The sequence below is a fragment of the Panicum hallii genome, chromosome 5 (genome assembly GCF_002211085.1).
Source record: "Panicum hallii strain FIL2 chromosome 5, PHallii_v3.1, whole genome shotgun sequence".
In the NCBI taxonomy this organism is placed as follows: Eukaryota; Viridiplantae; Streptophyta; class Magnoliopsida; order Poales; family Poaceae; genus Panicum; species Panicum hallii.
The window spans coordinates 48,985,269-48,998,945 of NC_038046.1; the positions used below are offsets into that span (position 1 = coordinate 48,985,269).

Below are 13,677 nucleotides of genomic sequence, written 5' to 3' on the forward strand. Positions count from 1 at the left end.
TTTCGATAGATGTTGGATAGTCCTTCTCTGACTTGTAGTAGACGATCCGAATCCTCCTCCGACTTGTAGTAGGCGATCCCAATCCTCCCCCGACTTGTCTTAGACGATCCAAATCCTCCTCCGACTTGTAGTAGAGGAGCTCCAACTAAGGGGGATTTGGTTCGAAGGGTTCCGAGTCATCAATCGAGTCATCAATTGCACGGTTGATTTCTTCCATGCAAGTGGTACGGTTGCTTCATGATGCTTTTAGTCGGGAAAAATTGAATTTCGTCGAAACCGTTGGCAAAGTTGTGCGGGAGTAAGGCCCCTTCAGTAAACTATGCATAATACTAGTCGGAAACTAGTAAACGGAGTGTTACTAGAAGTTTGGAAGTGAGGCCCCGTTAGTAACACGGCAAACTAGTCAAGAACTAGTAATCTGTGCGTTACTGGAAGTGTTTGATAGATAATCACGTGGGTGCTTTATTTTGCAGATTAACGGGTTCCACTGGTCATTGCCAAACGAGGCAACCGCTCTTGGCAGTCACATGGTTCGGCTGTGACAGGGTTCCCTGAGTTAGCGAGGGAGTCATGATTAACCCGAGTAAATGAACATAAATAGCGACCCTCACTAAGTGGTAAAAAGGGGTGCTTTTAGGTGTACGAAACATGTTGTTTCGAGATAAGGTCCCAAAACAATGGTTTAAACCAATGAAACACCAAAAAGACCCTCAGAAAACCTTCTTGAGCTGGGTACTTAATTTATAAGTAAATCATTAGTCGGGTAGTCCCGTCGCCTTTCATCGTGGACTTGACGTCGCTGCAAGGGCCCTCCGAAGGGCTTGACATTCAAAAGTAGAATGCTTGCTTTTCAGGTGGTACAGGCATTGCCTGTGGAGGACTTCCTCGAGTCGTTTCTTTGAACTGGGAGTCTTTTTCCTGCAGGTGGATTGTTCCACGGCTTCTGGCTTCGGCTTCTGAGTAGTCTCCAAGTAGTCGACAGGGTGTTGATGGTGGGTGGGGCTGTAGGCTTCCACTTCTTCACGCTCCTGCCACCTGGCAATGATGATATTGCGGGCGTCCTGGCCAGTGTTGATGATGGCTCGAAGGTCACCCATGGAGAAGTCTTGGAGGTTACGGCTTCCCTGCTGGTTCGTCTTGATGGTGCGGTGCCTGCGTTGGGCGCGCTTCGCATTCATGAGCCTGCGGCGATCCTTTTGGATGTCATCTACGTCGTCCACCTTGATGTTGGATGAGGATTCCCTATCCATTGTTATGTCCACCACTTCGTCAAGTGGATCAAGGAGGTAGTCATCATAGTCATCTAGCTGGAACCACTCTAGGCCTTCACAGTACTCATCGGCGTGAATCATGAGTACTTCTCGATTGAAGCATTTGGCATGCCGCATCACTTGGTGAAAGATATCTAGGCCCCTTAGTGGGTTTTAGTGGTAGATGACAAAGCACATGTATATCTAATCATGTTATCAAGCATATGTGCAGGAGCTAAGAGTGATGAAGCAAAGCGTATTACAAAACATGACCCCTCAAAAGGGAAATGAAAAGCGGTGTTTCAAATTTACTTGAAGAATCAGATTTTATTTTGAAATTGAGTATAGAAACGCCGTACTATCAAGCGGGACTTTGATCCACAGGTGTTGATGTGGTAGTTGTGCTCAAGAGAACCTACAAAAACCATAAGAATCAAACCTACCACTATAAACAGCTTTCTTGTGAAATTCCTTGTTATACCCGGATTGTCCGGTTCATAGTCCGGAATGTTCGGACATAGTGTTCCGGAGTATCCGGACAAACACCCAGAGTTTCCGGGTAACTGTTCCCCATCTGTGGTTTCTCTAAGACCAGAGTCTCCGGACCCCAGTGTCCGGAGTATCCGGACATATACGTGGAGTATCCAGGTATCCTTTACCCAACGGCTAGTTTTCTGTGAGAGAGGGGGTATAAATACCCCCCATACCCCTTCATCAAAGCTCTCTTGCTCATTTCGACCAGAAAACACTTGCAAGCAAAAGAAGAGCTCTCTCACTCCCCTTTTTCATTCTTGAGTGATTTTCTTTAGGGATTCAAGTAAGATTGTTGCAAGAGCAAAGATTTGTACTAGTAAGCTTCCATTCCATCTCTTGAGCACAACATTCTTGTCTAGCCGGTGGATTCAAGTTTATTACTCTTGGAGCTTCAAGCTTCTAGACGGCTAGGCATCGCTTGTGTGTGCTCAAGCAAGTTGTGAGCACCATAAGAAGTTTGTAATCGTCATTCCTCCCAAAGGAATACATAGTAAGTAAACTTGGGTTTGAACGTTGGTCTCACCCTTGGAAGAGGAGCATAGGGCTTCTTGACCACCGTCTCTTGAATCCTTCCTCAATGGAGACATAGCTCTTTTGGGAGTGAAGTTCGGGAAACAAATTCTATCTCTCTCTTGTGCTCCTTACTTATGTTTATTAGTTATTTGCTTGTGAGACTAACTTTTTAGGGTTTGGGGTCGATCTACTATTACACGAGTCTCTAGAGCAAGACAACCGGTAAGAAACGCTCCAATGGTACCACTAGCTTGTCTAAATTTACTCGATCTAAATTGCAGCTTCAATATCTTTGTTAGTGTGTACATAGTTTCATACCCGGACTATCCAGATAATATTTTTGGAAACTCCGGATATATATATCCGGAGTATCCGGACATCTGTGTTACTGACAGTGTTTAAAGTGTTTTAAGTTTCAGGTTAGCCTATTCACCCCCTCTAGGCATCTTGAGATCCTTTCAATTGGTATCAGAGCGAGGTTCTCCATCTTTGAAGCCTAACCGCTTGGAGAATCAAGATGTCTCGTGATACATCATCAAAGACTCCTGTCGATCCAACCGATGAAGTTGACAAGGAGAAGTCATCGGGAAAGTCTGAGGACAAGAAGAAGAATGGTCAACACGAAGAAGAAGAAGAAGATGAGTTGGAAACAACCGATGATGAGATGTCATTCCAAAAGTGGAAGGCATGGAAGAAGAAGAAGAAACAGCAAAGAAAGTAAGGGAAATTCAACACCAAGATCGTAATCGAGTCAAGTGATGACTCAGACACCGATTACAAGAAATGATCCTCAAGTTCATCAAAAGCGAAGAAAAGAGCCAACTATCACCGAGTGGGTCATGACTACACCTTTCAAATTCCAAGTGAACACAATGCCTCAATTCATATGGGAAAGCCACCTCACTTTGATGGCATGGGCTATAATCAATGGAAGATAAAGATGTTTGGTTACTTGAGTGCTATTCACAAGGATCTTTGGAAGATTGTGGAAGTTGGTTGTGATATTCCAGATGATGACGAGACTCCTACACTGCTTCAAGCTTATATTTTGCAACGCAACTACCAAGCTTTGAACATCCTCCACTCCTCCGTAAGTACCAAAGAGTTTGACAAGATTGAAGATGCTCTCACCGCCAAGGATGCTTGGGATACACTCCAAGTGAATCATGAAGGATCAAGAAAAGTTCGTGAGTCAAGAATCAAAATATTAGAAGATGAACTAAGTCTTTTCTCCATGAAGAAAGATGAAACCGTCAAAGAAATGTACAATCGAATGAAGAAGATCACCAATCAAATCAAGTCACTTGGTGGAGATAAATGGGGTGATCATGAGATAGTGGACAAGCTCTTGACCGTCTACATGGCTAGGGATGTCACACTATCTAGCTTGATAAGAGCTGAAAGGGGTTTTAAACACTTCACCGCCGAGAATATTCTTGAAAGAATAGAAGCTCACCATGATCAATTAAAGAGAGTCAAGATCAATCAAGATTTGGCCGACCTCCAAGAGCAAGCGACAAAGAACAATGGGTTGGCTCTTCAAGCAAAGTTAAAGGGTAAGGAAAAGGCTACCCAATCCTCAAAGGATGATGACTCTAGTGATAATGAAGATGATGAGCTTGACGATGAGCAAATGGCTTTCTTCATCAAGAACTTTAGAAGGGTTCTAAGGAAGAGCAACTTCCGAAACCTTGGTAAAAACAAGTATGAATCAAGAAGAAGATTAAGCAAGCCTTGTTTTGGTTGCAAGAAAATTGGGCATTTCTTTGCGGATTGTCCGGATGAAAAGAAGAAGAACAAGGAAACCAAGGAGATCTCATCCAAGGCGGACAAGCCAAGATACAAAACGCGTGCCAGTGAAGCTCATCTTGGTCAAGAATGGGATTCAAATGAAGAGAGCAACTCTGACAATGAAGATGTTGCAACTATAGCATTCAAGACCTCTTCACATCAACCAATTTTGTTTGAAGATCTAACCGATGATGAAGATCAAGGTCCAATCATGTGTTTGATGGAAAATAACACAAAGGTAACATCCCCAAACTCATTGGATGATGAACTAGATGAGGAAGATGAAATTGCTAGTCTCATTAAACAATATGGCAAGAGTGTGGCAACTAGAATGATGAAACTAATAATGAAACTAGATGACCTAGATGAGACTCTTGAATCACAAGATAAATTGTTTAGTCTTGAGAGAGAAAAATCCGAAACTCTTGAAAAGAACCTTACCAATGAAAGGAAGGAAAACAAGAGACTTGAGGAGTTCCAAAAAGCCAAGAATAGCATACTTCTTGAGGTAGAAGAGTCATTTACTAGTGAAAAGAGGAAAGTGAATGATTTAACTAAAGAACTCTCCTTAGTTGAAGATACTCATGCTAACTTGAAGAGAGACAATCACTACACCATGGTACACTATTGGCTACAGTGATGTGTGGGCAAAAGGTTATTATTGGCAACATATAATCTGTGGGTAATAGTGAGACCTTGTACCCTCACATTATCTGTCGGCAATGGAAGTATTAAGTAACACCTTATGTGTCGGCATTTCTACGACGGCAGATAATGTGTCGGGAAAAAATGTTGACAGCTCAACTGTTGGCGTAGGCCGAATCACCTACTGTTTATGTGTCGGCGTAGGGGTGTCCAAGCTGGCGAAAAACATCATTGGCGCCCATTTTTTCAGCTGCGCGGGAAAAGGAAAAAAGTACCGCGCACACAACAAAACTTTCAATCCCCGAATCCCCACCTCCTTCTCCCTCACCGTATCCCCAAATCCCCACCTCCTTCTCCCTCACCGCAGCTGTGAATCCCCACTGCCCCTGCCCCCTCGTTCATCTCGGCGCAAAGACACCCACGGCAGCCTCCTGCAGCTTCTGCACGCGGGCAGGCACTGCAGCCTCAACCCTAGGCTGCTAGCTAGCTGTCTTGATTCTGTTCTTCCATAGAAATTGATTGGATTTGGTTCTGCTAGCTAGCTGTTGGATTTGGTTCATTTGTTCTTGCGCATGAGATGGAATTAGTACCTCTGCTGCCTGCCAGGCTGCTTATGGAATTAGCTCCGCTAGCTGTTGGATTTCAAGGTCTACTAATCGAACATGTGTGACCAGGCTGCTTATGATGCACACTGCTAGATGTGTTTCTTTGTGTCTTCTAAACAGAGCTGCTCTGCTAGATGTGTTTCACTATTTTTTTTACTTTGTGTCTAATGCTTTTAACTGCTCCAGTTTTAATATATTATGTGGTAGATTAAATTGTGTGCTGCATTATATTGTCTGCAGTTTTAAATTGTTATATATATGGCTGCAGTTTTAAATTGTTATATATCCAGAACCTTCCACTTATTATTTTGCTGGAATCCTATTGATTTAAGATATACTTTTTTTTGGTGAAGGGTACTGTGAAACCAAAGATTTAGTGAGAGCGCTATCAGTTCTTTCTTACCTTTTCTCATCTAATCATAGTCTTATTTACGTTTGGTTTCAGGGGCAAAATTCAGAGAGGACTGGACCAAGGACTGAAGGAGCAACTTTCTCATTTTTATTGAACAGTGATTGGTATGTTCCTTTTCTTCTAGACTTTCTCATTGTGTGAGATGAATTTTCGTTCAGAAGTAATATATGTGCTATAGACGTTTGAATGTGGCAAAATGAGATATATCTGAGGTTTGGAGTTGCTATCTAGGTGGATTTGTTCATATAGTTGAGATTTTTACTCAGCTTCTAGCAAGAGCGTCATGGATAAAAATTGGATGGATTTACCAAGGCAAACTGATGAATATATAAAAGGTGTTGACAGTTTTTTAGAGTATGCTTTTAGCAAGTCAGCTAAAGGAAACACAATATTGTGCCCCTGTAAGGTATGTAAAAACAGCTGTTGGAGAGCTAGCGATGTAGTACGTGAGCATTTGATTTGTGAGGGGTTTTCGGAGGGGTACATAACCTGGTTGTATCATGGAGAACCAAGCTCCAGCTTTTTTGCAAATACCCAACAACCTGATAGAGTAGAAGTGCAGAAGTCCAATGAAGAAGATGACATTTCTGATTTACTTAGAGACTTAGCTGGTGGTTTAGATGACATGGGTGACTTAGAAGGTAATGAAGAAGAACATGATAAGGATATGGAATCCTTCCACAGATTGGTAGAAGATGCTGGCAAAGAACTGTACCCTGGCTGTAGAAACTTTTCGAAGCTTCGGTTCATGATTAGATTGCTGCATATAAAATTTCTTGGGGGTGGAGTGATAAAAGTTTCGACATGCTACTACAGTTACTTAAGGATGTTTTGCCAGAAGGGTCATCACTTCCAAAAAATTTCAATGCAGCTAAAAATATGGTAAAATGCCTTGGTCTTGGTTACACAAATATTCATGCTTGCGATAATGATTGCATACTATTTTGGAAAGAACATGAAAAGGCTAATGTGTGTCCAAAGTGCAAGACATCAAGGTGGAAATCAGAAAAGAGAAGTCCTAATGGAAAACGTGTGCATAGGGTTCCTATGAAAGTACTTCGGTACTTTCCTATAAAGAAAAGGCTTCAAAGGTACTTTATGTCTTCCAAAACAGCGGCTGATGTAAGGTGGCATGATGAAGAACGCACCAAAGATGGTTTGCTTAGGCATCCAGCAGATGCTCCTTTTTGGAAGGATTTTGACTCTACATATCCAGAGTTTGCCTCTGATAGTCGAAATCTTAGACTTGCTGTAGCTAGTGATGGGTTTAGTCCTTTTAGGACCTACAATTCAAAATATAGCATTTGGCCTGTTATTTTGATTCCATACAATATGCCACCTTGGAAGTGTATGAAGCAAACAAATTTTATCCTATCTCTAGTAATTCCTGGTCATAAGGCACCGGGTGCTGATATGGATGTTTACCTTGAGCCACTAGTCAATGATATGGTAGATATGTTTGTTGATGGTATTAGGACATATGATGCTTCCAAGGATGAGTGTTTCCAATTGCGTGCTGCCATATTATGTAGCATCACAGATTTACCTGGCCTAGGCTATTTGCATGGAGTTGTTACCTCTGGTAAAGTATCTTGTCCTGAATGCCACTCACATGAGTGTTCTCTCCAACTAAAAAAGGGAGGCAAGTATGTCATCATGTGCCATCGGAGGTTCTTGGATGAAAATCACATATTGAGGTCTGCTAAAGAACTATTTGATGGTACTGAGGAGCATAGGCCAGCACCTACCCCACTTAGTGGAGAGGAAATTTTTGAGATGACAGAAAACATGCACACAATTTTTGGAAAGGATCCAACTACAAAGAAGCCAACAAACCCACAACGTAGAGGAAAAAATGAGGCACCACTTACTTGGAAACGAAGATCTATCTGGTTCAAGTTACCATATTGGAAGAGTCTATTACTTCGACATAATTTTGATGTTATGCACATTGAAAAAATTGTTTGTGATAACATTGTGAATACACTTCTGAACATTGATGGAAAATCAAAGGATGGTTTAAATGCTCGCTTGGACATTAAAAATCTTGGCATTAGAGAAGATCTTCATCCTGTTGATGTTGAAGATAGGTTCTACATGCCTCCAGCACAATATGCAATGAGTCCAGAGGAGAAGAAGTTATTTTGCCAAGTATTGAAGAGTGTGAGGTTACCAGATGGTGTTGCGTCAAATATTCAGAATAATGTCCATGTTTCAGAAATGAAATTGATTGGACTAAAGAGCCACGACAACCATGTTTTGTTGCAGCAATTACTACCACTTGCTATACGAAGGATATTACCAACACGAGTAACTGCAGCACTAATTCGTGTGAGCAATTTCTTCAAACAAATATACTCATCTACTATTCGAGTAAGCGATATGCAGAAACTTGAGGCTGAAATAGCTGAGACACTAAGTATTCTAGAAACCATATTTCTACCAGCATTTTTTGACACTATGGTACACTTGATGGTTCATCTTCCTTCTCAAGTAAGAATTGGTGGTCCAGTACAGTACCGTAGCATGTGGGCAATAGAGAGGTACTATACTATTATTTCCATTAGTAGTATATATTTTTAGTTTTTAGACTATTGCTAAGCTTATATAGTGAAAAAAATTTCATTCTTAGGTTTTTGATGAGGTTAAAAGGGTATGTTCGCACCAAAAGGCATCCAGAAGGATCAATCTGTGAGTCCTATAAATTTGATGAGAGTCTTACATTCTGCTCACAATTTCTACATGGTTGTGAGACCAGATTTACTAGGCAAGTAAGAAATGGGGAGGATTTGGATAATGCAATGTCCAATATTAATCCTTTCTTCAGAAGCCTTGGGCGAGGATTGAGTGGCAGGTGCACTATATCTTTGGACTATAAGACATGGCTGCAAGCACATAGATACGTGTTGTTCAACTATGACAAAATAGAACCATATTTGAAGTAAGATCCTCAAGCTTCTTTTATAGATTGGACCCCCCCTTATGCATATATATACTTATAGGTCTTTTAATTTTACAAAATATTTTCAGCAAGCATAAAGATTACCTGCACTCAATTGGCAATCACAATCAGCGAAAAATAAATAATCTTCATCATGAAATGTTTCCTGAGTGGTTTAGAAAGCATATAAGTCCTTACATGACCTAACTTTAGTTTTTACAATTCTTTTTGTTAGACCTGATTGAAATTTAAGTTGATTAGAATGTTCTATATCACAGGTGGAAGGATTAGTTGAAAATGGTATTGAAGTACCGGAAGAGATGCAAATTTTAGCCAATGAGCCATTCATGATTGCTACAATGTACAATAGCTATACTATAAATGGATTCGATTTCCATACATACTCTAGTGATGAGGGTAGACCGTATCAAAATAGTGGAGTAGCTCTAGTTGCCCAAACCTCTTGCTTTGAAAATGGAAACACGGACCCGGTAGTGCATAACAAGACATATTATGGTAGGATCAAAGAAATCATTGAGCTAAACTATCGCAATAAGGGAAATATTGTGCTCTTCAAATGTGATTGGGTTGACAACCGCATTCAAGATAAATGGGTGAAAACTGATCAATTTGGGGTCACAATTGTTAATTTCAATCACTTATATAATGGAGGAGAAAGACTATTAGATGAGCCTTTTATTTTAGCATCGCAAGCCACACAAGTTTACTATGTTCAAGATCATGTTGATAGAGAATGGAGTGCAGTGGGTCGGTCAAAACCACGAGAAATTTATGACATGACAGCAAGCGATAGTGAACAAGCAAATCATCAAAATAAGTTCCATAGCCCAATTCTTGATCTGCATACAAAAGTGTATGACCTAAAGAATTTTCTTCAAGATATGGTTCATGTCAGGACAGACATTGATGGGACTATTGTTGCTGAGAAAAAGAGGAAGTAAGTCACAATTGTGTGTTGTAACAATTTCGTGGTGCATTAACAAATTCTACATGTTCTAGTACTTTTCTTTTCTCCTATACTTAGTACTTACACCTCTACACTGTTCAATTACTGAATTATTAGTATATATTTTCAGGAGGAAAGATGGTGACTGCAGGAGAAAAAAGAAAGGATGTTCCAGTTTGCGAATATGAAGCACAAAGAAATGCAAATGTCCTAGCCAATAACATGAAGCTCAAAGCTTTGCAGCTTCAAGAGCTTGGACAGGAAGTTTCCTCATCACTTATGACAGGAAAAAAGAGAAAGGTGGAAGCTGTGAGGCATCAAGAAAAGAGGACGACAACTAATGCTACAATTCAGCACAACTTACGAACAAGCTCGAGATTGAGTGCTGCACGGGCTAATGTACAACCAGGGAATGGGAGTGGTGCACCTAGTGCTCATCTACAGGCAAGGAATGGCCCAAGTGGTGATCTACAGCCAGAGAATGGGAGTAGTGGAGCAAGTGCTCATCTACAGCCAAGGAATGAAGGTATGCTTGTTAGCTGATCTATATAAACAGATTGTTGTATTTTGTTGGTCTTATTAGGTCCATTGTTTTGATGTAGAGTTAAGAGAACAAGAGAAGAAAAAAGTTAGAGGGCCAACTACAAAGGCTGACATATTTGCAAGACAAAATAAACCAAAACTCAAACTAGAGATAAATGACTGTGGCCAGCCTTGTGGACCTTCAAGCACTGAATTTGCTAACTTTATTGGTGCACTTGTGAGAACAAAGGGCTTTCCGATGGCACATGATGATTGGAGGAAGGTTTGCCCACAAAAAAAATATAAGCTGTGGACAGATGCTCAGGTAGTGATATTGGATGAAAATGATTTATGAACATTTTCAGCTTGTGATTTGTTATTACCCTATATGCTTATATGTTCTGTGCAGCTCTATTGGGATATAGACAATGGGTCCTTCAACTGGTTTATGAAAACAGCAGCTACAAAATGGAGGGAGTTCAAAGCAGAGTTGAGGAAGGTCTTTCATGATGATATGGAATACGAAGAACTGCTTGAATTGCGAGACGAAAGAGTGCATGAGGAGGATTGGAAGTGGTTAATTGATCATTGGATGTCTCCAGATGGAGCTGTAAGCTATAATTCTCTACTTCTAGAGTTATTATATATGAATCATGAGTACTATAAATGACACTTGATGATAGGTTCGTTCAATGAGAGGGAAAGCAAATCGGTCAAAGAAGACTCAAAACCATACATCTGGAAGCAAGAGCCATGCACGTGTTGGGTTTGAAATGGTATGCACTATTCTTGTAATTTTGTATCCGTTATTCAGATTTCTTAGCTGCAATATGATAATTGAATGAATTGTATGTTTTGTCATACAGTGTGAAGAGTTAGGACGTCCAGCACGTAGAGATGAATTGTTTATTAAAACACACACACATAAAAATGGAGTACCTCACAAGGGAGCCGAAACAACAATTGTAAGTCATGGAGATATGTAAGTGCATTTCACTTGGAGCTGAAACAACAATTGTATGCTAATATCTTTATTTTTTGTAGAATGCACTGAAAGATGCAGTCAGAGATCATCCTGAACTAGTAGAGAAGAGTATAGGGGAAGGTGATGCCTATTTCCATGTTTGTGGGCCAGAGAAGAATGGATATGTTCGTGTTGTTGGCTTAGGACCAACACCTGCTGAATTGGAGATGCCTGGGGCCAAAAAATGCACATCAACCAGGCTTCAAATGGAAATCGAAGCTCGTCGACAATCTGATAAGAAAGTGGAAGCTTTAGAAAGCCGTTTGGACAATATGCAACAGCTGCTAGAAAAGTTACTTCAGCAGCAAATAAATCCTTCTAGCACTCCAAATGGATCAAACAGTTCCGCTCATGTGGTAACTGGTCATTCTTTTGTATTATATATACCTTTGTTTTTAATGCAGTAATTGGTCCATAGTTGCATTCTTTATTGCAACATGCAGAATCGACCTACTATTGGGGAACAACTAGAGAACCATCATGATGATATGGGATCACGTGCTGAGGATGAAATAGATAACATGCACTTGAGTGATGATGAAAACTTGCTCATGACTAGGCACTCTGTTTTTTTTCCAGAGGAACCACATCATGAAGAGGTAATTGCTAAATCTACAAATTATTGTTTACCTTATGCCCATAACATACCTGATATATTGTGTTGTCTTTTTAATGCTTTAGGGTGGAAGAGATGTGATCCTGTATAATGTTGTGAGGCCCTATAATCTCCCTGTGGCTAAGGGAACTATGCAAACAACAAACTCATCATCTATAGTGGGGGGCACTCCTCTTGGCGTTCAATACTGTGAGGTAGTTGTCAATCATGTTTTCATGAGAGAAGCTATACTACCTCGCCCTTATGGAGCCTTAAAGTCTGTTGGAGATGCTCGTGGGAGATCCATTGCTTGGCCACATGACAGAGTAATATTTTAGCTTACATATATAATTCTAAGAAAGTTCTAGTCTTGCTCAACAACTTTACTTGTTACAGATCAAGGAGGACATGAAGTCTTCAAAGCTGTCAAAAGGTCCAGGTCCTGGTACGATTGCAACCTTAGCAGTCCAAACTATATTGACATCTCCACTTATATATGTTTTATATTATTTACTTTGCTTAACTTTCAATTCATTTCTTTGACAGGTACTTAAGTACTAATTGCCCATGCAATCACAGGTAATACATTCTTGCATTGGTATTAGTATTAGCTGGATTTAAAATTATGAATCCAATGACTAAATTTGACACTTCTATAAATGATGTCCATGTTTCTTGCTGTTGTATCACTAGTGCAACAATATATACAGATTAATGTTCTCTTGCTTGCATTGTGTGCTCATTATTCTTTCTTATCATGATAGGTGAACAGGCAACTAGCTGGTGGAGTACGTAGTAATCTTTTGGCAGTAAGGCATGTTACAAGCTTTGGAGTGACCTTTTGTGCAACAAGAATATATTTTGTGTGATTGTGTGGTTAGATTTTTTTTTTATTAGAGAGAAGCTTGTATATTCTCTCCCAGTGGGTCATATGCATATGGCACCATATAATAGGCTGGAACTTATGACCTAACAGTTTGATATTGGACATGTATTTTGGTACTGTATTTGACATCTATCTATGCTGATGCCACCTGGTGGATCCTGAGTTAATTGTCTATGGAACCATGCATATTAATGGATATGTTTGTGCTGTGTAAATTGCTCAGTTTTTGCAAGTTGAAATGTCTATTTGGGTTGTGATTGCGTATACGGTGGAATTGTGATTTAAAAGATGATGGAAGGTGTACCCCGGTACTATTTAATGCAGAAAATGTGATTGTGGTGGATATATACATATATATGTGCATGTGCCCTGATGGTTCTACTTACTGTAGATAATGTGGTTAACCAACATATCATGTGTCGGTGAAAGTTCTACTGTTGGGAAAACCTAACTGTCGGGAAAGGTAGAAACTGTCGGTGTAGGTCCCTGTTTTGCCCACATACTAGCTGTCGGCAAAAGTTCTAACTGTCGGCAAAGGCTAAGCCCACAGCTTCTACCGCAACGGTAATAATTCTGTCGGGAAAACTTTCGCCCACAGTTTTTTTGTCTGCACAAGTACCTTTTGCCCACATTTCTATGTGTGGACCAAAGTGTGTCGTGGTGTAGTGAATGAGAAACTTCAAGAAAGCTTAACAAGCTTGTAAGCCATTCACACGGCACTTGAAGTTAAAGTTAATACTCTTTTGGAAAGCTCCTCTAAAGCTTGTAAGTCATCAAAGTCATCTAGTCCTTCAACTAGTAATGGTTGTGCATGATGCTTTAATATTGATATTCAAACTTATGCTACTAACCATGCCAAAATGCATGCCATGAAGAAAGAAATTACTAGATTCACTCAATTAGTGCAAGAAGAAGCACCATCACACAAACAAGTACTCAAGACAAATCCCTCACCAAGGGTAGGTGAGTTTGAGAAGCATACCAAGGGATTT

At 40.3% G+C, this 13,677-nt stretch overlaps 1 protein-coding gene across 5 annotated transcripts in view; it reads left to right on the plus strand.

The window, feature by feature from the left end:
• The window catches only part of LOC112893134, a 34,265-nt gene extending 21,418 nt beyond the window's left edge, over positions 1–12,847 (plus strand). For 2 of the 5 annotated variants that reach the window (XM_025960306.1, XM_025960307.1), the window contains 12 exons: positions 5,784–5,854; positions 9,789–10,184; positions 10,261–10,505; positions 10,590–10,790; positions 10,864–10,956; positions 11,047–11,145; positions 11,225–11,560; positions 11,648–11,803; positions 11,886–12,125; positions 12,196–12,244; positions 12,346–12,378; positions 12,564–12,847. In XM_025960306.1, coding sequence (XP_025816091.1) covers positions 9,797–10,184; positions 10,261–10,505; positions 10,590–10,790; positions 10,864–10,956; positions 11,047–11,145; positions 11,225–11,560; positions 11,648–11,803; positions 11,886–12,125; positions 12,196–12,244; positions 12,346–12,353 — 1,815 coding nt within the window. In that variant the 5' untranslated portion in view covers positions 5,784–5,854; positions 9,789–9,796 and the 3' untranslated portion in view covers positions 12,354–12,378; positions 12,564–12,847. Of the gene's footprint in view, positions 1–3,583; positions 4,327–5,783; positions 5,855–8,576; positions 8,692–9,530; positions 9,650–9,788; positions 10,185–10,260; positions 10,506–10,589; positions 10,791–10,863; positions 10,957–11,046; positions 11,146–11,224; positions 11,561–11,647; positions 11,804–11,885; positions 12,126–12,195; positions 12,245–12,345; positions 12,379–12,563 lie in introns of those variants that run through there. The other 3 variants (XM_025960308.1, XM_025960309.1, XM_025960305.1) reach the window with 3 other exon arrangements.
• Positions 12,848–13,677: the final 830 nt, after the last annotated feature.